The following is a 23,532-nucleotide window of genomic DNA, read 5'->3' on the forward strand; positions in this document are numbered from 1 at the left end:
GGGCCTCACACACCCTAAATTGATGCGTTCCACATTAGGCGGGATGCTGTCTGGGATGGAGGTCAGGTACCGAAACGTGCAGTGTACTTCCGCAGGTATATAACAGGCACAGCGGCGAGGACAGGCCCTGCCCCCTGGGGTGGCGACCAGGTAGATCACAGCAAAGGAGACCAGCAAGCAGGTGATTCCTCTGCCTTTTACCTTCATCCTGAAAAAACATCACACCTCGGAGTTATAAAGAGCGGTGGAGCACAGTCCCAGGACCACCACACAGTCACTCTGGGAATCCGGGAGGCCTTCCTGAAGGGTCATAAGTGGCCGACTTCGTTCCTACCCTTTGTGGTCAAATGCACTCTTTAGAAAACCATAGTGTGTGCTGTTGGCCTCACACTGCACTTTATGAGCAAGTGGGATATTTACTGTTGTGATAATTTCTTCACAGCTTCTCACTTCTTAATAAAAACCAGGAATCTCTGTTACTCAGGCATTCATTAAAAGGGAAACTATAAACTCTAAGAAAGATATTGTGACAACTGGACTATATAAAATTTCGTGTCCTTTATATACATTAATTCTTGTAGAGTAACTTTCAAGAAACTGATTCTAACAGTAATACCAGTGCATAATAAAACATTTGGAAATTGTAAGCAGTAAAAAGGAAAAAAAATTACTCAGTCTCACCGCTGATAGAATCCTTAACATTTTCTTGTATTCCTCTTCAGCACTTTTCATATACTGTGTGTATATGTATAGGTGCACATACAGGTAGGTGTATATGTGTACATATGGTCAAACTTAATTTTGTAACATTTTATCATTTCATATACAATGTGTTTTTCCATTTTATTAAACCTTCTTCAGAAACATTTTTTAAAGGCTGTAATAATCCACTGGAAGGGAGAATAAATCTCTTTTTAATGGGTTTTCAAGTCCCTGCCAAAAGACACATTGGACACTTCACTGCCAAGTAATGATCACAAGCAACAGTGACTGACCAGCTGAGAGGGCTTGAGCCAAGCTGACCCCGTGCAGGCATGATACTGTCTGCCTTTGCTCAGCTTAGAACATCTCTCTGCCTCTTTCCTTGGTCCCTCCTCCAGCTCATGGCTGCCACAGGAGGTGGGGAACATAACCAGGAAAGAAATTGGATGAACCTGGAAACCATCATTCTCAGCAAACTGACACAAGAACAGAAAATCAAACACCGAATGTTCTCACTCATAGGTGGGTGTTGAACAATGAGAACATGTGGACACAGGGAGGGGGACATCACACACTGGGGTCTGTCGGGGGGGAAATAGGGGAGGGACAGCCGGGGGTGGGGAGTTGGGAAGAGATAGCATGGGGAGAAATGCCAGATATAGGTGATGGGGAGGAAGGCAGCAAATCACACTGCCATGTGTGTACCTATGCAACAATCTTGCATGTTCTTCACATGTACCCCAAAACCTAAAATACAATAAAAAAGAAATATGCTCAATTTGTCAGGAAAAAAAAATGGCATCTGTTACCCATATGTGGGGTAAGCCCAGGAATCCAAACCTAATTATCTCGTGAAATGCAGAGCACACAAGGGTTGAAATAAACTCTTAATTGTGCTTTTCTAAGCAAGGAGACCTTCACAATTTGTCATAAATCCCATCATTTTGTGGAATAGCACGGTTTTAGATTCTACCAGCAACCATCCTTTAGCTACAGACTACACTGAGAAATAACATTGAGGCTGACCTGCTTGGATTTTCATACAGATAAAAAGATGATGGATGTATTATTAGAATTTGGTCCAAATTAAAATTTAAGATAGGATTAATCATATGACCACTTTTGCCATTGTAACCACCTGGTTACCAAAATTTTAAATAAGCTCCGTATGATTGGAGACGACATTTCCACCTCATCATTAGATTAGCAAAGGAAGGAACAGCAGGATGGAGGTCAAAAAAAGTTCTGAGTATGCCGAAAAGTTCTGGGTACGCCCACATTCAAATTATTTGAAAGAGAAGCAAAAGCATAAAACAACATATGAATAGAAGATTCTCACAGACTGAAGCCTGAAACTGTACATAATGAAATAGGAATTGGCAATACCTGAGCTCCTCTTTCAGGTCCTGAATCCTCTTGTGACAAAGGCAGAGAGAAAATCTTCCTAGGAAATGGAAAATTGTGTCCAAACCTGAGGAAGGAAAAGTTCTCTTCTCCCAAGTGAGCAAAAGGCTTAGTCTTTCTGGCTTACGGCTCAAGAATAATGATCTTCAGGGAGCCCCAGGGGCGCTTCCACAGCTACAAAGTGCTATAACCCATAACCACATGAATCCAGAAGTGTTCTTTTAGTGTGACGCTTCTTGTTGCAGAAACAAAAGGCAAAGTGGAGGTTTTTAAATTTCCTTTCTCCCTCTGTGGTGTCCTTTCTTACTCCTCAAAGTTGTCACTTGAATATTAATATAACGATTACTAATCACTCCATTTTGCTCCAAAGTCCCAAGAGCTTCTCCTCAAATGGTCTTTTTTGGACGAATCTGTCACAGATGTCTCCATCTATTACCTTTCCTCAGTGTGTGTTTTTTGTCTGGCATCGGTCACTGAAGAATCATGGTGTGCTTTCATGCCCCCACCTTCTCCCGGTGCGTCTTTCCTCCCCCACTCTCACCCTCCTCCCCCCGCTCAGCGCCCTGACTCGCTCCATTCCCATGCCAAGCCCCAGCCGGCGTGGAAGAATTGGCCGAGCCGCTCACCTCTTTGCCCTGGTGACCAATGGGCTCGAGCTGCCCGGCTGGGTCGCGGGCTCAGCCGCTGGGGTCCTGCGGAGCTGGTCCAGAGCCCTGGGAGGAGGGAAGGAAGGCGGGGCGAGGGCGGGGGTGAGCCCGACTTCTGTGTCTGGTAACGCGGCCAGCGCTCAGCGCACATGGATGAAAAACGACCACCCGACCCCTCTCTATGTTTACGAGCACGTGGGAAGCTAATTTGCCTTCGCCTTCACTCTCGCTTCCTCCTCGTTTTTAAATTCTCAGGGCTTTCTCCTAACAAGTTGGCAGGTCCTGGCTGGGTGGCAGAGCGGTTCCAGTGGCCGCTGCCCATTTCCCCCTTGACCTCTTCTACCTGTTGACAGGTGGGCCTTTCGATTTAAGGGTTTGCATAAATCGCCGCGGGCTGTCCTTGGTCCTGTGGCTCCCAAAGTTCTATCTGAAGGCTGAGTTAGCGTTAATGACCTGTGATGCCACCTGCGGTGTGAATGTTCTGTTTAAACCTCTTTTTAAAATAAGTAAACTATATTGTGTATATTTAAGTTACACAACATGATGTTATAGGCTATAGATAGTAAAATGGTTACTACAGTAACAACATATCCATCCTCTTACATAGCTACCTCATTTTTGTTTTTGTGACCAGAGCAGCTAAAATCTACTCTTTTAGCAGAAATTCCAAACACCATGCAACTGTATTGACATAGTACTCTTGCACATTAAATCTAGACACTGGTTCAGCCTGCAGGTCTGTTCCTTTGTATCCTCTGACCGACATTTCTCCATTTTCTTTCTCCAACCCCTATAACCACTATTTTATTTTCTATCTCTGTATAATTGACCTTTCAAAAAAAGATTTCCCATATAAATGAGATCATGCAGTGTTTTTCTCTTTTTTAGTTTCTGGCTTATTTCACTCGGCATAACATCCTCCAGGTTCATCTGTGTTGTCACAAACGGCAATATTTCCCTCTTTTTATTTTTCCTGCTGAATATTACATTGTATATAGATGTCTCATAGGAATCCTTCTTTTAAATCATTGTCACGGAACTGGATTTAAATACCACTATTTCTGCTTGGGTTACATTCTCCTTTCTCATCTCCACCCCAGAATCGCCTCTCCCGACTTGTCCACATGTTGCTCCTGCAATTCTGGATGGGGCTCCCAATACTCATAAACACTGAATTAACATAACTAAAACGTCCTTGTTTCCTTCCATGTAGTTACATAGTCCTTAAACTTTTGATGACAATTTGCAATGAATGTTTTAGGGCAGTGTATCTCAAGATAAGGTCATGGGTCCAGCATCATGATTACTTTGGACTTTGTTAAAAACACAAATTTGCAGGATCCATCCGAGACCCACTGATTCAGAAACTGTACAAAAGAGGCTTAGGAGTCCATGTGTTAATAAGCCTTCCGTGCGATTCTGATGCAGCTACAATTTGCAAATTGCTGGTTTAGTGAAATAACTTCTGATAAACGTTTTACAAATACCAATTCATTTCAACCTCACCATAGCACCAAAAAGTCTAAAAGGAAAGCATTTATATTATTCCCATTTTACAAGTAAGGTACATAAAGGAAAGTGACGCAACCCCAGGCCACGCAGCTCGTGAGTAGAAAAGCCAACGTTAATTCAAACCCAGGCAGTCTGGACCTACGATCTGAATGTTTAACCATAAAGCTGCGGCTGCCTCACTTAGCTAAACATGGGTACTGTGCCATATCCCATGGCTGAGATTCATGTGATTTATGGTTAGTAATGTCAGTTACCAAAGTAGAATTATAGAATCAGAGACTCAGAGTTAGAAGTAATCCTAGAAGCATGTGTATGAATATAGTCTTTAGCTCTGCAGAGCCGACAAGATTCTTTTAAATAAAACATTCACATGTGATATCCAAACTTGGATGCTTGCTTTGGAAATACGGCATGTGTGTCAGGTTTTGGCAGCCATAGTTTATCTTTCTCCCAAAGCTCCCTGATGACCAATCTCATGGCTTTGTATTCTTTAGTGAATTTCTAACCCACGTGTGGACTTCCAGACCTCAACTAGGATGAACCACAGCAAGATGACTGTAACACATTATACTTATTTTCCCAGGGTTGTTACCTGGGGTCATTTTCTTGCTATCAATTTCAAAGAGACTCTTGTTAGGAATGTTTGCTTCTCTTAAGAATTTTAATGAGACACATCTCCACGATTGCTTTATGTCAGAGTTCTTCTCCGACATATTTTCTACTTTTCATGTCATCTGCCAGAATTATTAGAAACCTGAGTCATGTTGGTACCAATTTGCTCTACTTAATAATTCTAATAATACTTGTAATTACTTTTATAGTTAGAGTATATATGTGTCAAAGCCTTTATGTGTATTGCTTAATTCTCAGAAATATTCTGATGAGGTAGGTGCTAAAATTATACCAATTTTTAAGATGAGATTGCTGAGGATAAAGGATGTTAAATGATTCAGAGCCAAAATGCAACACTGAATTAATTTTAAAATTGTAAAGCCAATACTTTTAAGTCTTATATTTTCTAACTTCCTACTGGTTCTTTTTATTAAATTTGGGGAGTCCACAGCATATCAAAGAATAGCTTCACCACTCTTTTTTTAACCATGCTTAATCATGCAATATGTTTCTATAGCTTCAATGGTTTACAAAGTACTTTCACCTTTGAACATGGCTTCATTTAATGTTTATAAGAAATATGTGAAATTCAATGATAATGACTTTATTTTGTAGATGTAACTTTATTTTGCAGAAGTTAACTGAGTGTGTGATTTGCCAAGATCTCAGAGCTGGGCATAGAGACTGAGTTCATTGTTAATCTGAACTCCTAAACCCGTGTCTCCTGGACTATGGTCATTTACCTACACTTTAAGGATGGTTTGACATTTTAATTACCTCTCACTATAGTTTACCTAATGTTTTTCTTTAAATTATCTCCCTCTTTTTGTTACTCTTTTCTTAAACAGTATTGTTGGTAAATTCACAGGCTTTGTATTTTTTCTAGTAAACATGACCATAAATATACATCACCTTCGTCTTTTATATCGCCCCTGGGAATTACATCTTCCCTCATCTCTAGGTCTTTGACATTTTCTGTCTTTTCTAGTAACTACATGCTTCTTACTCCTCATCCTTAGTTTATCATCCATGCCATCTTTTATGTCACCGTCCTAATCAGAGTATTTAACACCAACCCACCAAGCCCAAGCAGTTACAAGTCACAGATCACTTGACAATCATAACAAGCTATGGATTTTTAAACTGACATATGTATGTCAACAGGTAACCAAATGCCAAAATTGTAACCTATCTTTTAATCATGCACCACCTCCCAGCTCCACAATTTTCATATTATTCAATTAACCAAACAGTTAAGACCTCCACTTAGTAATTCCAGTATCAGTGAAGTAGACGGACATCTTGGCCCTTCCTTTTTTGAAGTTAAGACTAGCAGGTTAAAGTGATAAGTGCCATGAAGAGAAATAATGCATAAAAAGGAGGCAGAAAGAAGATCAGTATCATCTCTGCTCCAATACAGTTGCAACTCAACCAGCTAAAGTCAAGCTACATGACTTGAGGACTTTATATATAGTTTCCAGACCTCTAACCTTTTAGAGCATTCAGAACACCATGTATGGGTACAGTTTTGGAAGATCTGGAGAAAAATTAGAAGTGAACACATGGTCCTCTTATAAGTCCATGGACTCTTATAGGGACTAGAAAAACTACCTAGGAGGTAATTATAATAGTTCAGCCTTAAGACAATGAATTAAAGTGGTGGTTGTAAGGATAAAGAAAGAATTTAGATATGTAGAGGTACTGAGGAACAAGAATTGTTAAGAGTGTACATGGGGAATAAAAGAGATGTTGGATGAATCTCACATTTTTGTTGATGACATCCAAGGATCCTGGGAAAGCCAGGGCTGCAGTAGATAAAAGTTAGAAACCCCATATAGATGCAAACCCGAGAGGAGACCAAGGCAGGAGCACAATAATGACCATCGTTGTCAAGAGTTTAGAAAGACGTGCCTGAAGAATAGCTCTGCTGACTTCAGTTCTGTACTCTGGTTGCTGTAAATGCTGTATGTTGCTTTTATAACCAGTATTGTATCAAAAGCCATTGGATGAGGTTTGCAGACTCACCATGATCTCTTAAGCCTGAGTAGGAGAGGCATCTAAGAGATTTGAGAATTCTTCTAGTATTATTATCTTTTTAATAAAAAGACATTATTCTCACTTTATAACATATTAGTAAATACACCAGCTTGTATTTTCTGAAATGGGAAATCGCAAATGAGGCACCTTTTTTTTTATTTGCTTAAAAAGCTCAGTATCATCTTTTTGAGGATCTTATTTCTTATGACATCTGTTGTACTATCCAGAGGATACCAATGGTGTTGTTAAAGCACTCTAAATATGGCCCAAGAGATGTCTTACTTCTATATTTGAGTCCTCGTGGATGAACTGTAATCTAATTTAATGGGTAGACAAGATTGAAAACCTAACTAAGGAGCACCTGTAACAATTGCTGAGTCTTGGCCAATCCCAGCAGCCATGCCTCAACCACACTCAAACACTGCTGAGTGTCAAACTGTGTTCAAATAAGGCAAATGCCAACCTGCAACCAATCCAGCTGTTTCTGTATCTCACGTCTGATTTCTGTATGTCATTCTCTTTTTTTTGTCTATAAACTTGTTCTGACCACGAGGCGTCCCCGTAGTCTCTCAATCTGCTGTGTTTCTGAAGGATGTCCAATTTGTGAATCGTTTTTTTTTTCCTTGCTTGATTAAACTTTGTCGAATTTAGTTTGTCTGAAGTTTTAACAGATCTGGCATCAGAAGTGGGATTCAAAGTAAGATGCTGGCAACCTGCAGAAGCATCAGGTGACCAGGTGAGGTAGCCGCTGAACCCATTGTGCTCAGAGCTCTCGATTGTAATTGGAGGCGTGAGTTTTCTCTCGGTCTGAACTTCACTAACTTGTGTTTTGGGGTCTCTGAGTTTACTTGAGCAATACTTAGACTGGACTGAGTCTAACATCAAATTGGATTTGATAATTAACTAGATTGAATTCAATTAGAGGCCTTGGACTTCAGGTAGGTACTTTATTTTTAATAATGGGATCATTTCAGTCCAAGGAGTCTGGAACTACACCTTCTGGGACTTTAGCTAATTATATGCATAAAAACTATGAGCCCAGAAGGTGTGCTTTTTTTTTTTTTGTTTGTTTGTTTTTGTTTTTTTTGAGACAGAATCTCACTCTGTCTCCCAGACTGGAGTACAATGGTAGGATATTGGTTCACTGCAACCTCCGCTTCCTGGATTCAAGCAATTCTCCTGCCTTAGCCTCCCGAGTAGCTGGGACTACAGGCACCTGTCACCACGCCCAGATAATTTTTGTATTTTTAGTAGAAACAAGGCTTCACCAAATTGGTCAGGTTAGTCTCGAACTCCTGACCTCAGGTGATCCACCCACCTTGGCCTCCCAAAGTGTTGGGATTACAGGTGCGAGACATTGCACTCACCGAATGTGTGCATTTTTAGAAAAATGGGTTAACCCCACTAAAGAGAACTTAGAATTAAGATGGCCACAATGGGAAAGTTTTAATTTGGATAAAATTGCTTATTTGTGAGGCATATTAGGAAAAGGGGGATCAAAAACTCCACAAGAACAGTGGGACGTACACTTTCATTGGTATGCAAAGGTTTCTAAAAGACTAAATGAATCAAAAATTAACTCCCTAGAAGATTCTTTGCAAAAAGCAAATGAAAATCTTTTTTTTTTTTTTTTTTTTGAGACGGAGTCTCGCTCTTGTTACCCAGGCTGGAGTGCAATGGCGCGATCTTGGCTCACCGCAACCTCTGCCTCCTGGGTTCAGGCAATTCTCCTGCCTCAGCCTCCTGAGTAGCTGGGATTACAGGCATGTGCCACCATGCCCAGCTAATTTTTTGTATTAGTAGAGACGGGGTTTCACCATGTTGACCAGGATGGTCTCGATCTCTTGACCTCGTGATCCACCCGCCTCGGCCTCCCAAAGTGCTGGGATTACAGGAGCAAATGAAAATCTTAAGCAGCAGACCAAGGACATGATAAAAGAGGACATGCTCTGACTGAACCAACCCGACTGTTCCTTTTCTTTATCCGTCTCTGCCTACATGCTGAGTTCATTAACCTTTTTGCTAAATGTTAATTTAGCAAAATGAAACTTTCACCCTGAAGATGATGAAAAAAAGGAAGTTAGATGCCTTACAAAGTAAGACCCAATCAGCCAGGCCTGCCTGCTGTAACTACTTCTACTCTATGGTCTAAAATTGTGAAGGACTTCCCTGATTCAAGGGAAGATCCTCAAAAATTTACTGAGGAATTTAGAAACCTCATAGGAGCTTACCATCCAGGGCTTCCTGACCTTTACCGATTTGTTCACATGATATTGGGGCCCAGTGAAGCTCAGGAATGGATGGCAGCAGCAGAATGGGACAAACCTGGGGAGGGTATTAAAAACCCCTCCAAAAGCTCCTCATGAGAAGGGTCAAAAGTAGCTAGAAAAGTTGCTGAAAACCTTCTACATTCAATTTCTGAATTTTTTTCTGCAAAAAGTTGATTAGTCTGTCATACAATCTTGTAAACAAAAAAAGGGATGAACCAGTTTCAGATTACAGAACTCATTTCGATTTTTTGTGAAACATGTACTTTGGGCTCAAAGTACATCAAGGAGTATTTTCTGCAGGGACTGAAATAGCGTTAACTGCTTTATTATCAGTGGACTCCATCCTGAACTTAGCTGTTTAATTAAAGAATGCAAGCTTACAATATGACTGTATCGGTGGCCTTAGCTGAATATTTTGAGAGGACTCTAGAGCAAGAGAAAACTCAAAAGGCTAAGGAGCTTATGACTCTTCAATTACAACAGCCACAGAGGCCGGGACCAAAGGGACCTTTCTCATTCTCATTTTAAATCACAACCGAGAAGTCCTAGAACAAGAAATTCTTTGCCTCAGGATGTCTGCCTTTATTGCAAACAACCAGGGCTCTGGAAAAGGTTTTGTCCGCTCTATATAGGTCTGCCCATAAGCTTCCCTTTAGGCTGAACTGTTTCTCCACTAGAGGGAGCCCAAGAGACCTTAGCCCTCTTGATAATAATCAACATTGATGAGGTTTCGAGGGATTCTCTGGCAAATTGCTCCCTTTAAATGAACATGGAGAAACAGGTTAAAATAAATGGAGAGTCATGTACAGTCCTGGCAAATACAGGAGCTATTCTATTTAACATGAGCCCCATTTTAATAAGCCAACAAACCCCTTGAAGTGAAAAAGATCATTTCTGTGACGAGGTTTTTTAATTTGTATTTTTTATGTTCCAGAATACATGTGCAGGACATGCAGCTTTGTTACATAGGTAAATGTGTGCCATGGTGGCTTGCTGCACCATCAACCCACCACCTAGGTATTAAATCCTGCATGCATCAGCTATTTAATCTGATGCTCTCCCTCCCCTGCCCTGTCTCCCAGGCTGCAGTGTGTATTATTCCCCTCCCTGTGTCCATGTGTTCTCATTGTTCAGCTCCCACTTATAAGTGAGAACATATGTTGTTTGTTTTTCTGTTCCTGCATTAGTTTGTGTGGATAATGGCTTCCAGCTCCATCCATGTCCCTGCAAAGGACATGATCTCATTCCTTTCTATGGCTGCACAGTATTTCATGGTGTATATGTACATTTTCTTTATTCAGTCTATCATTGCTGGGCATTTGGGTTGATACCATGTCTTTGCTATCGTGAACAGTGCTGCAATGAACATACGCATGCATGTATCTTTATAATAGAAAGATTTATATTCCTTTGGGTATATACCTAGTAATGGGTTTACTGGACCAAATGGTATTTCCGATTCTAGGTTTTTGAGGAATCGTCACACTGTCTTCCACAATGGTTGAACTACTTTACATTCTGTGGTGGGGGGTTTCAAATCAAATTCAAGACGTTCCCGTATCTGAACGCATCCAATCAACGTTGGGGCCCTTTTCAGAAAATTACAGCTTTTTACTAGGTGATACTGCTCCAGTAAACTTGTTAGGGTGAGATTTACTTTCACAGCTAAAAGGGCATGTAAACCTTCCTCAGAGTTTCCTGATCCTCCTGAACCAGAATTGTTATTCTGTCTACAGAAAGAAATTGATATGATCGAAACTCAGGCCTGTCATACCCCTAGATCTTTCAAAATACTTAAATAAATGTTCATGGGCCTCTTCCCCAGCTGATATGGGAAGAATTAAAAGTGTTCAACCTACGAAAGTCCAAATAGATGATGCTAAACCTTTGCCTAAATTACCCCAATATCCACTAAAACCTGAAGCAATTCAAGAGCTCTAACCAATTGTGGAAGATTTAGTTAAACAAGGACTCATAATCCCACACGCCAGCCCTTGTAACACTCCAATCCTACCAGTTACAAAACCAAAAGGATGAGGTTGAAGATTTGGTCAAGATTTACGGGCAATAATAAAATTGTAATACTAAGATTTCCTGAAGTCCCAAATTCCAATTCTTCATTATCTAATGTACCTACTGATTCCAAGTATTCACAGTAACAGATCTCTGCTCAGCCTTTTTTTACCATTCCAGTTTATAAATGAGTCAATACTAGTTTGCCTTTACTTGGTAAAATCAGCAGTACACCTGGACTGTAGCGCCACAAGGGTTTACCAAAGCGCTTTCGTATTTTTCCCAGGCATTTCATCAGGACTAATGGCACTACAGTTTCCTCAGGATTCTATTCTCATTCAGTATGTAGGTGACATATTATTATGCTGTCCCACTAAGGAGTCTCTGAAATGGACTCAGTTTACCTTTTACAGCAACTCTCATATAAAGGTCACAAGACTTCAATGGAAAAACTTCAGTATTCAAGGTAAAAAGTCCACTATTTGGGACATGACTTGACTGCTGAAGGAATTTCCCTCTCATCTGAGAGGATAAAAACTATTCAAAATTTTCCTTAACCTGCAACCAGAAGACAATTAAGAAGCTTTCTTGGACTCCCAGGATGCTGCAGATTCTGAGTTCCAATTTTTTCCTTAATAGTTTCACCATTGTATGCGCTCACTAAAAATGCTATACCATAGCTTTTACCTTGGGAAGACAGTTATAAGCAGGCTGTTGGCCAAATGAAATTGGCCTTACAACAGCCCTCTTTTTATGACTTCCAAATTACACTAAACCTTTCACCTTGTTTGTTCATGAGTGTAACAATCAGGCATGAGGAGTCCTTACTCAAGAACATGGTGGTAAACACAGGCCCATTGCATACTATAGCCGGCAATTAGACCCAGTCCCTCAGGCGTATCTTAATTGTTTCAAAGCAGCAGCAGGAGTGGCCAAGCCGGCAGAAACTTCATCAGATCTTGTTTCAGAAAATGAACTTAATTTGCAAGTCCCATATGCTGTATAAAGTCTATTAAATTCCAACCAAACCAAGCATTTTTCAGTAAGCAGACTAACATCTTATAAATTACTTCTCCCATCTCCTTCTAATCTTCATCTGAAACACTGCAATCTACTTACCCCTGATACTGTTATCTCTGCACGATGATGGCGAAGACCACAATTGTGTAAGCGTAATGATATGGTTTGGCTGTGTCCCCACCCAAATCCCACCTTGAACTGTAATAATCCCCATGGGGGTTATTGAATTATGGGGGTGGTTCTTTCCTGTGCTGTTCTCATGATAGTAAGTCTCATGAGATCTGATGGTTTTATAGAGGAGAATTCCCTTGCACATGCTCTCTTGCCCACCACCATGTAAGATGTTACTTTGCTACTTCTTATTCACCTTCTACCATGATAGTGAGGCTTCCCCAGCCACGTGAAACTGTGAGTCAAATAAACCTCTTTCCTTCATAAATTGCCCCATCTTGGGTATGTCTTTATTAGCACTGTGTGAACAAAATAATACATGTAGTATCAGAAATAGTGGCCCCTTACGTTATTTATAAGATACTTCACTGGATAATCTTGAATTAATACTTTTTGTTGATGGATCCTATGCCAAAAACTCAGAAGGAAAATTTCAGGCAAGATATGCTGTCACTACCCAACATGAGTTAATAGAGAAGGGGACTCTGCCTCAATTTAAGTTGGCCTAACCTGAAGAGCTTTTTGCCCTCACCCGAGATTGTCATATAGCTAAAGGCAAATCAGTAAATATGTATACTGATAGCAGATACGCTTTTGGAGTAGTACATGATTTTGGAATGATATAGAAACTATGAGGGTTTCTCATATCTAGTGGGATCCCCCCATCAAAAATGGAATCCAAGCAGATAAGCTCCTTTCTGCTATCCTTTTACTATTGCAGATTGCTATTAAGATTGAAGCTCATACTTGTAGAACTGAATTTGAAAGTCAGGAAAATGCTTTAGCAGATTTTTATGCTAAATCAGTCAGTGCTGAAACTGTTAAGATATGCAGTTTGAATGAACTACATATAATTAATCCAAGCCAGCTTCCTTATGATGACCTATTTAATTAACAGCACAATGCATCTCATTTGGAAAAATAAAATTGGTATCTAAAAAAATGTAAATTTAATGTGAAGTACAGACTTACAGAGGGCCCAGATGGCTACCTGGTGCTTCCTGAGTCTCTGAAGCTTTCATCGCTGAAAGCTCTGCACTCCATCACAACTCATCATGGAACAGACAAAATGGTCCAAATTACAAAACAAAACAAAACAAAATACTGGTGGGGTGACTTCCAAAACTGCTAAGATGGTTTATAACCAATGTTTGACTCATCAAAGCAATAATCCTGGAAAAACAATCAAACTTTCAGGTGATATATGTCTACCACCTGATGAACTGTTTGAGCATTTACAGGTAGACTTCATTCAATTGCCACCCTCAATGGGATACCAGTATGTTCTGGTAATAGTTTGCATGTTTTCTGGTTGTAGAGAGGCCTTGCCATGTAGGAAAGCTGATGCAGTGATACTAGCTAAGAAATTACTGCAAAATCTTTTTCATTTATTGGGGGAATCCCTGGAAAAATCTCCAGTGATCGAGGACCTCATTTACTGGGCGTTATAAAGAGTTAAATAAGGTGCTACAGAGGCAGTGGTATTCCCATTTTCCCTATCATCCTTACTCTTCTGAAAAGGCTGAAAGAACAAATGTCATATTAAATCTGAAATTGGCAAAGTTAACTGAATCAATTGGGTTGCTTTGGCCAAAGGTCCTACCTTTGACTTTAATGGCAATCAGATCCACTCTTATTGGAACACATAAGTTGACCCCTTATGAAATAGTCACTGAAAGACCTCACGCTTCTCCTGCTCTCTCAAACTCCGATATAACTACTGCAAGGCTTTAATGCATTATACCAAAGTGTACTTTTGCCAGGTAAAGAAAACTTTTTGAGATCCACTAACTGAGGACAATCAGACCCTCCATGGTCTAGAATCTGGAGACTGGGTCTTCTGAAAACAACATCAGAGGAAGACTGCTTTTGAGCCTTGTTGAAAGGGACCATGCCAGGTTCTTCTCACCACCCACACTGCAGTGAAGTTTCAGGGCCTTGAACCTTGGGTCTACATCTCACAACTCAAAAGGGCCCCTTCAGGCTCCTGGAACTGTACACCTGTTAGAGACTTTAAGATAACGTTGACCAGGGAAATCTCTCTCCAGGGGAAGACATCATCCTAGTTGTGGACAGCTTTCCAAGATCATGGATCAAGACTTCTCTACCATCATGAAAGCCTTATGTGTTTTTCTGTTTTCCTCATTTTTTGTTGCCCTAATCCTTTCCTTTTCCCTACAGGAAAATCCATGGGTCTATAATCATTTGATGGCTTTAGCTCAAGCTTGTGCTCTAGCACAAAACCAGAGTGATGGTTGAGTTTGTGGGTTAATGCCAAAAAGTTAGGAAATGGTTCTACTGATGCCGATGTCTCTCTGTGTTCCCAGTGAGAACACCCTGAAACTCCAAGGATGGAATGGAAAACTCTTGATATTCTAAACATCACTGCTATTTGCTTTCCCACACTCACTAAAAACAACACTCTTTTTCAATTGATAACTTGGTCATTACCATATATAAAAAACCAATCCGAGTGATGTAGGCAAAAGGTATATTATGTTTCCAGGTATCATGCCCTCAAGATCTGGGAATTACCTATGTTGGTACAAGTAGTTGCTTGTATAATGTAAGTGGATTAAACCCAGTAGGGTCTCTTTTTACTAAATGTGGTTATACACCTTTACTATATGCTATAAAGGGGCCACAAAAAAAGTAAATTTCCCATTGGACGTTGTTTAGGAGCTATGCAGATTTATGGATGAACAAATTTGACTGACTCCTGCTCAAATGCAACTAGGTGGCCCTCTTTTCCAACCCCCGAGGGTCTGTATGGGGTCTGTGGAGAACCTGTATATTCCATTCTACCTCCTCATTGGTTCAGATCTCTTTATTTTACCTGGCTTGCTCCTGTTTTTCAAATATCTTCTCCTGAAAATTCTCATGATAGCCCTTAAAATTGGAGGCCAAAATGATCAGTAACTGAAATTAGTGCTAACCTTGAAAAAGATGAGGATAAGCTGGTTTCCACTGAGGAAAGATTCCAGGGGGGCTCCTGGGGGCTCACTCTTGGTGGTAGTGGGATACCAGTTATATGGAATTTAAATCTTAGATCACTGTAGCCAACCAGATCTCCCAGGATTTCAGATGGGTAAAAGCTACTCTCCGAAAAGTAGTTGACAACATACATATTCAGAAAAAGCACTTAATGGAACATCATGCAGCTTCAGTTTTTGCTCAAGCTGAAGGCTTATGTTTGGTGTTAAACAAAACTGAACGTTGTACTCATCTCACCACTGATTTTGTGACTACACAAAGCTTAAAAGGTGGCTGATACTGCTGTTTCCTTAGACACTACTACCAAATACCTTAAAGAAATCTCTCAAGAGAAAGGAACCCATGATGTGTTTACAGGAGCAACTAACAGTTGGTTTGTAGGTATGTGATGGATGATATGCTTGGGTTTTCCAAGGGTTTCTAATTTTTATATTTTTTCCAATAAGTTTCCAAGTTATTATGACTTGTGTTACACCCGGGTAACAATGAAAATGAGTATCTCTTTAAATCAGGCCACTTTTCAGCAAACTATGGTCCTTAGTTGCTATCACACTCCAGATGAGGACTATGACCAATTAGACCTTAATACTGTTGAACTGCCTATACTGTGCAAACTTTAACTTGGTTAATTTGGTTCAGCACTTACTAGTTCATTTTCACAGCCATGTTCAAGTAAGGCAAATGCCAACTTGTAACCAGTCCAGCTGTTTCTGTACCTCACTTCTGATTTCTGTATGTCCTTTTTTTGTCTATATATTTGTTCTGACCACGAGGAATCCCTGGAGTCTCTCTGAATCTGCTGTGATTCTGGGGGCTGCTTCATTCACAAACTGGTTTTTTAATTTGTCTGAAGTTTTCTTTTTACAGTGCTTAGCAGTAAAGAACATTTTACTAAAGTTTTCTATCATGGGTCCTTGTGCAAGGTGTTCAGCTTTTTCTTCTAACCTGGTTTTCAGCCCTAGATTACGTGTTTCTTCATTATTATGCACAGGATCTAGTCAAGGGGTACGTTTTGTATGTTCATATGTAATGTTCATGGAAGGGTGGTAGTATACTATCATCCTTCCAACAGACATCATATCAAACCCGACTTTGCAATTACAGTCATCTGGTAGAGAAGAATACTTACAATTATGACAGATACACTATAAAGCTCCATTTTGGATTAGAAATAAATGTTTCAGTTAGTTATCTGTGATATCACCCATTTTACTGCTACTACTGCCATGATGTATCGAGATGCCTATAAAGTAGAACAAAAAAAGATGTTTTGAAGAGCACCTGTTTAAAATCCGGCTCTAGACATACCCGTTTTCATCCCTCGGTGACTGCTCACCACAAGCCTGATTCCACCTGCAGTTTTGTTGAGACAAAGCAGCAGAGGTTGTCCAAAAGTGAATGTGCTATGTTTAAAGAGGTGGCAGTACCATACAGTTAGGATTTCATGAGTGTTTTCTAAAAGCAAGCGGAGAGTGAACCAGAGCTGTCAGCACATGAAGTAGACTCAAGTGCGCTATAGTCAACCTCCATAACCGCCTTGAACTTGCATTTAGAGGATGCCTACCAGGTGTCTTCTGAGGTCGGCCACTGGGAAGAAGAGTGAAGACTACATCAGTATCTTGTCAGTGCTGGACTATTTTACTCTGGTATGCTGGCAGGATTCTCATGGAATACTGCACAAGAAACTCCAAATTACACAATGGCTATAACTTGTCCAAAAGAGGACTTTCGACTTCTGAAGATAAATCTCTTAAAACAATGTTTAGATATTTAGTCCTGGATTTTAAAGTAAAACCCTCAAATGGTTCCCTTTGTGTTAGAAGTGCTAGATCAAAGTTTAATATGACAATAAATGCCAGTGTCCAGATCATGTCTCCCTGACAAAGAACATCATGAGAACGTTCAGTTCTAACACAGGAGTAGGAAAATTATGGCCAAATCTCACCTTCTGACTGTTTGGTATGGTGAGCTAAGAACAGTTTGTTTTGTCACTGCCTTGTTATTTTAAGGGGCTTAACGGTTTTAAGGTTTAAGGTTCAAGGGGCTGCCTGGAGGCATAGGGGCAGGCAGCCGGTTAGGCTCAAGCTCCTGTTCTGCTGGAAAAGGGAACAGTTTGAGGGTTTTCTTTCACTTTAAAATCCAGGACTTAATATCTAAAGATTGCTTTAAGAGATTTATCTATCTGTAGAAGTCAAAAGTCACTTTTTGGACAGATCATAGCCATTGTGTACTGTGTAGTTTCTTGTGCAGTATTCCATGAGAATCTTGCCAGCATACCAGAGTAACATTTTCCAGCATTGACAAGATTCTGAGGCAGTCTGAAAGGATGCCTAACTAGACAGATAATTTAAAATTTTGCAGTCTGCAAGTAATGCCCTTTTCTTTCTTTTCGGAATTCTGTATTTAGAAAAGAGAATTTACTTCTGACCATCATAAGCAGACTTAATTAAATCCCAGTGGTCTATAAGAATAAATCATTTTGCATTTGAAAAGAAGGATAAACTAAAAGATAAAAGCATACACGAGGCCCATCCTTAGGGACTAAGAAAAGAGTGTGATATGAGAGAAAGAGTTTACGTGATAGGATGAATTCATGGATGTAGCTTTGGATGAGATAGAATAAAAGCCTTTTGTATTAAATTAAATTGATGTATGCTCAGAGAACATTAACCTAATCGAAAAAATACCAAGAGTAAGACTCATCAGATATTAAGAAGAAGGATTTTAAATTCTTAAAACCTCCTAACACCTACGCTCTCAGGTAAATACTGTTTAATATTTTGCGAGCCTTATTTTTCTTCTAGACTTAAATGAGGAAAGTCATGCCTGCAAATGCATAGCAGCAAGATATTTTCAAATCTGGTAGTCTAGGTCAAAGAAATCCCAGTTGTAGGATTTGAAAGAGTTAAAGAGTTCACATAGATCAATGTTTTTGTTCTGTGTATGGATTAAACAATACTACATGGAAAGTAGAATGTCGGTAATTAACAAGCTAGGACAGATTCACCCCATGTCTTAATGAGAAAATGGTTGGAAACTCTGGGTGACTCCTACACATATTGAAAACAAATTTTTCTTTCTGTTTAATGTGAAAACAAAGTTTTAAATGTCTTTTAATTTCCACTTTTTTAATTAAATTAATTAAAATATTTTTTCATTAAGTTTATTTTCCACTCTTTTGTAGGTTTAATATTCCTTTGATAGACAATGAACAGAGTGAGTCAAGATAGCTCTGACTATTTAACACTAAATTCTCTACTTAACAGAAAAAAAATAAAGCATAAGAAATTCCTGGCTAATCTCATGAACACTTAGAGTAATTCACCAGCTAGCATAGCGGTTAAACATGTTCTCCACTAAAGTGAAACACAGAAACAGACCTTTCCTTGTTAGGGCCAAGAGTGTTTACTGGAATCTGAGAACTCCAAATATGTGGCTCATAAATAAGTCACTTTTTTAACACGTAAGGGAATATGGAAAATATACCAATGGAGTGATTGAAAGGTCTGCACACAGACACATTTACCTATAAATATGAAATATAATTTACATCCTCCTCTTCAATGCCATTGCTATTTGCATCAGTGACATTTCTAGTGTTATACCAGGCAGCCTATAGAAACATATCATGAAGAAACACAGTCTTTGCATTGAAGAGTTAATAATCTAATGAAGAAAACAAAATAAATGACATATCATTACTTTTATCACACATTACTTTTATCAGGAGCACATATCCAAATAGCCACATATGAAGGTAAGCCTGCATTTGTTGCTTTGATTTTAAAAATAATAGTTGCTTGAGAATGTCAGCAAGATGGCTGACTAGAAGCTCCTAGAGCTCTTCCTCCCTACTAAAAACCCCAAAACAGCAAATAAACAACTATATTTTGACCAAAATAAAGAAGAGTACCATAGAACAGCAAAGCAGCAGCAGAAATCCTGCAGAGCACAGAAACCCAGGATGCTGCATGGAGAAGGGAAGGAAACATCTTGCCTTCACCACCCCCATCTTCCCAGCTGGGATCAGCTTGGGACTAGGAGAGACTTCTCCCTGCTGGGAAAAGGTAAGCAATAAGATCCCAGCAGCCACCATCGGCATCATGGACACTTTCAGTCCTCACAGGTATCCTCACAGGGTCTTAGCTCAGCTGAGAGAGCTTCTAGAGTCTACACACTGAGCCACTCTCAGAGAAGGAGCCAATGCTGTGCCCTGCCCACCTCCCTATGGCCCATGCTTCTTATAAGCAGAGGCACACAGTTAGACTGCATGCTACTTCAGTGGCAAACAGCCATTGTGTCCCTCTATCCCTGAGGCTCAACTGCCACTACACCATCCCCACCCAGTAGTGCACCATCCCTGAGCAGAGCTGCTGCTATGCCCTATGCCCAGAGCCAAGCTACTGCCAAGCCACTTCATGCCCCCCATCCCAGTTACTGCTGGATCCTCCCTATAGGGCTGAACTAAAGCAATACCCCCGCAGACCCAGAGGCTTGAACTACCAGAACAGTTGTGCCCCCAGCACCACAGCCAAGGCAGCACCTCATTCCCCAGCAACCTGCGTCTACAGCACACTGGAGAAGTTGTACCTTCAGCCTCAGAACAGGCATAGTACCCCACCCCCCAGAACCTCAGGCCTCCTGCACAAGGAATTACTTGTGTCCCTAGTGCCGAAGCTGAGAGTAGCAGCATCCTACTCTCCTACCTCCACTCCGCCAGGAAATCTGAGCCTCTGGCACATCAGAACAGTTGCATCTCCCAGCACCACAGCTGACATGGTGCCTGACCCCCAGGGATCCAGAGGCTCTGCTGACTCATGTAGCTGCACTTTCTGGGGTTGAGCAGATGCAGAGCTTTGCATCCCAGGGAATCAGACCCTTGCATGGGCTGTGTGACCTTATTTTCCAGGCTTACATTGCCTATCTGGAAATACATTAGCCTCCTGCAGTTTATGCTGCAGCACCCCACCTCTGAAGGAGAGGTGTCATCACTGCTTTGTTCCCCACCTGCAGGATCCAAGCAACTGTGGCATCCTTCCATTCTTGGGTCCATGTTGCTGCTGCTGCACCTGGCCTCACAGGGCTAATTTGCAGCCCCATATTGAAGCGGTCCCAAATTCAAGGCCTGAGGCTCTGAAGCATCCCTTCCTTCTTGCACAGGATAGTGCTGTACCCTACCCCTCAGGGTCAAAATCACAGCTACATCTCAGGACTCTGGATAAAAATTTAGGTGTGCCTCAGAGCAACAGACCCTGGCTTAATGGGAAAAATGCATTCACCTGTGCCTCGAGTGAAACTGCACCTTAAGTCCCCAGGGCTATAATTGTTTTATAAGACCTCAAAGCCCAGAAACCTGACTCCACAGCTACTCCAAGCATCTATGCCCTAGATCACAGTTCCACTGTGGCTGCCTGTGAGCCATGGAAGACTCAGCACCAACAGATATCCCCTCAACTAAGATTTCCCACTGTGAGGAAGACAAGAACAAGAGAATTCTTAAAGCCCTCACCCTAATAACTTATACAGCTACTTTCACTGCCACAACCCCTACAGCCTAGATCACTGAGGCACCCTCAGTCATTGCTAACATTGATCACAGCCAAAGAAACTGCATGGAAATTACTCTACTACATCCACATGGAACCAGAGCTACCACACCCTGCCCAACCAACACCCTCAAGCCCATCCGCAGATAAAAGTATTTCTCTATGGAGGCCAATCTATAAGGTTTGGAAGAGCTGACTGCACAACCAAAGGCATACATATCAATGAAGGGACACAAGAAACATGAAAAAGAAAACAAGATACTACCAAAGGAACACCATGATTCTTCAGTAACTGACCCCAAAGAAATGAAAATTTATAAATTGCCCAAAAAGAAATTCAAATATTCAAAACAATGATCTTAAGGCACTCAGCAAGATTCAAGAGAATACAAATAGACACCTCAATGAAATCAGAAAAGGAATTCATGACAAGAATGAGAAATTTAATAATGAGACAGGTATCATTAAAACAACCACCAACACCACTACCACCAGTCTTGAAGCTGAAGAATTAAATAAAGAATTAAATGAACAGTAGACCAGACTGATCAGAGGAAAAATATCTGTGAACTTGAAAATAGGTTTTTTAACATGATTCAGAAGGGCAAAAAATGAAAAAAATAAATAAAGGAATAAGACAGTCTATGGGACATTATTAAGCAAACAAATATTTAGCTTATAGGAATTCCAAAGGAAGAAGAGATAGAGAAAGACAAAGAAAGCTTCTTTAATAAAATAATTGTGGGGAAATCCCAGTCTTGAAGAGATATGGACATGCAGATCCATGATTATAGGTTTCTCATAGATTCAACCCAAGGAAGTCCTGTCTTAGGCACATTATAATAAAATAGTAAAAAGTCAAAGACAAAAAGAATTCTAAACACCACTAAAGAAAAGCATCCATATCACAGGTAAGAGAATCTCCATTACTATCAGTGGATTTCTTAGCAAAAAACTTGCAGGCCAGGAGAAAATGGGATGATATAGTCTGCTGAAAGGAAAAAAAAAACCTGCTGGCCAAGAACATTATGCTTAGCAAATCTGTTATCCAAAAATGAAGAAAAAATAGTCTGTTTGGATAAGCAAAACTGAGGAAATTCATCAACAATAGACCTGCCGTATAAGAAATGCTTAAGGCAGTTCTTCGAATGGAAATGAAAAGATAATAATTACTATCATTAACACATAGGAAAGTATAAAACTCACCAGTAGAGGTAAATTTAGAGTCAAATTTGGAACATGCCAATATTGTAAAGTTGGTGTGTAAACTACATGTATCTTCAATATGAAAGTTAAAAGTGAAAATGGTCAAAAGTAACAAAAACTACAATAAGTTGTTAAGGAATACACAATATAAAAATATGTAAATTGTGACATTCCAAACATAAATAGAAGAGGAATAAAAACCTAGAGTTTCTTTATGTAACAGAGTTGTTTTCAGCTTAGAATTGCAAAGTATGAAATATTTTATGTAAGCCTCATAGTAACCACAAAATAAAAATAAAAAAACTACAGCAGATAGACATACAAGAAAGAGAAAGAAATCAAAGCTTATTATCAAATCACAAATGTAGAAAAGAAAAAAGGAATGAACGACCTACAAAACAACCAGAAGACAAAAAACAAAACGGCAGTACTAAGTCTTTACTTGTTAATAATAATCTTGAATGTAAACATTAAGTTCTCCAATCAAGAGTAGCTGAAAGAATTTTTAAAAACAAGATCCAATTATATGCTACTTTCAAGAGACCCACTTAAGCTTTAAGAACACACATAGACTGAATATGAATGGATGGAAGAAGATATTCCATGAAAATGGTAATCAAAAGGTATCGGGGTGGCTATACTTAAAGTTGACTTTAAGTCAAAACTCACAAGAAACAAAGAGGGTCATTATTTAATGATGAAGAGGTCAATTCATTAAGGACATAATTATTGTAAATGTATTTGCTTCCAACACTGAAGAATCTAAATATATAAATATTGATGGACATGAAGGGAGACATAGATAGCAATACAATAGTGAGAAATTTTGATATCCCATGTTCAACAATGCGTAGGTCAATTAGACAGAAAATTAATATGAAAATACTGAATTTGAACTGCATTTTTACCAACAAGACCTAATGGATGTATTTAGAACTTTCCATCCAACAGCAGTTTATACATTTTTCTCAAACACTCATGGAACATTCTCCATGACAGAGTATATATAAGGCCACAAAACAAGTCTTACCAAACTTCAGAAAATTAATATCTAGTATTGTTTCAGACCACAAAAGTATGAAATCAGAAATCAGTAACAAGAAGAATCTTGGAAAATTCACAAATATGTGGAAATTAAACAACATGCTCTGGAATAACCAATAAGTCAATAAATAAATCAAAAAGGATATTTAGAAATTTCTTGAGGCAAATGACAATGGAAACACAACATATCAAAACTTATGAATGCAGTAAGAGCAGTTTTTGGGGGGAAGTTTATAGCAATAAATACCTACATTTAAAAATTCCAAATAAACAGTAAAAGATTGTGCCTCAAGAAACTATATAAAAGAATGAATAAACCCAAAATTAGCAGAATGAAGAAATAATAAAGATCAG

General features: G+C 39.7%; 1 protein-coding gene across 1 annotated transcript in view; it reads right to left on the bottom strand.

The window, feature by feature from the left end:
• IGSF10 (immunoglobulin superfamily member 10) overlaps positions 1-23,532 on the bottom strand; it is a 48,629-nt gene that overhangs the window by 21,317 nt on the left and 3,780 nt on the right. Inside the window, exons 2-4 of the mRNA XM_012437074.2 lie at positions 2,733-2,819; positions 2,089-2,146; positions 14-208 (exon numbers count right to left, since the gene is read on the bottom strand). Coding sequence (XP_012292497.2) covers positions 14-207 — 194 coding nt within the window. The 5' untranslated portion in view covers position 208; positions 2,089-2,146; positions 2,733-2,819. The remainder of the gene's footprint in view (positions 1-13; positions 209-2,088; positions 2,147-2,732; positions 2,820-23,532) is intronic.

The sequence above is a fragment of the Aotus nancymaae genome, unplaced genomic scaffold, assembly GCF_030222135.1.
Source record: "Aotus nancymaae isolate 86718 unplaced genomic scaffold, 86718_ANA_hifiasm-v0.15.2.pri h1tg000019l, whole genome shotgun sequence".
NCBI classification, from domain to species: domain Eukaryota; kingdom Metazoa; phylum Chordata; class Mammalia; order Primates; family Aotidae; genus Aotus; species Aotus nancymaae.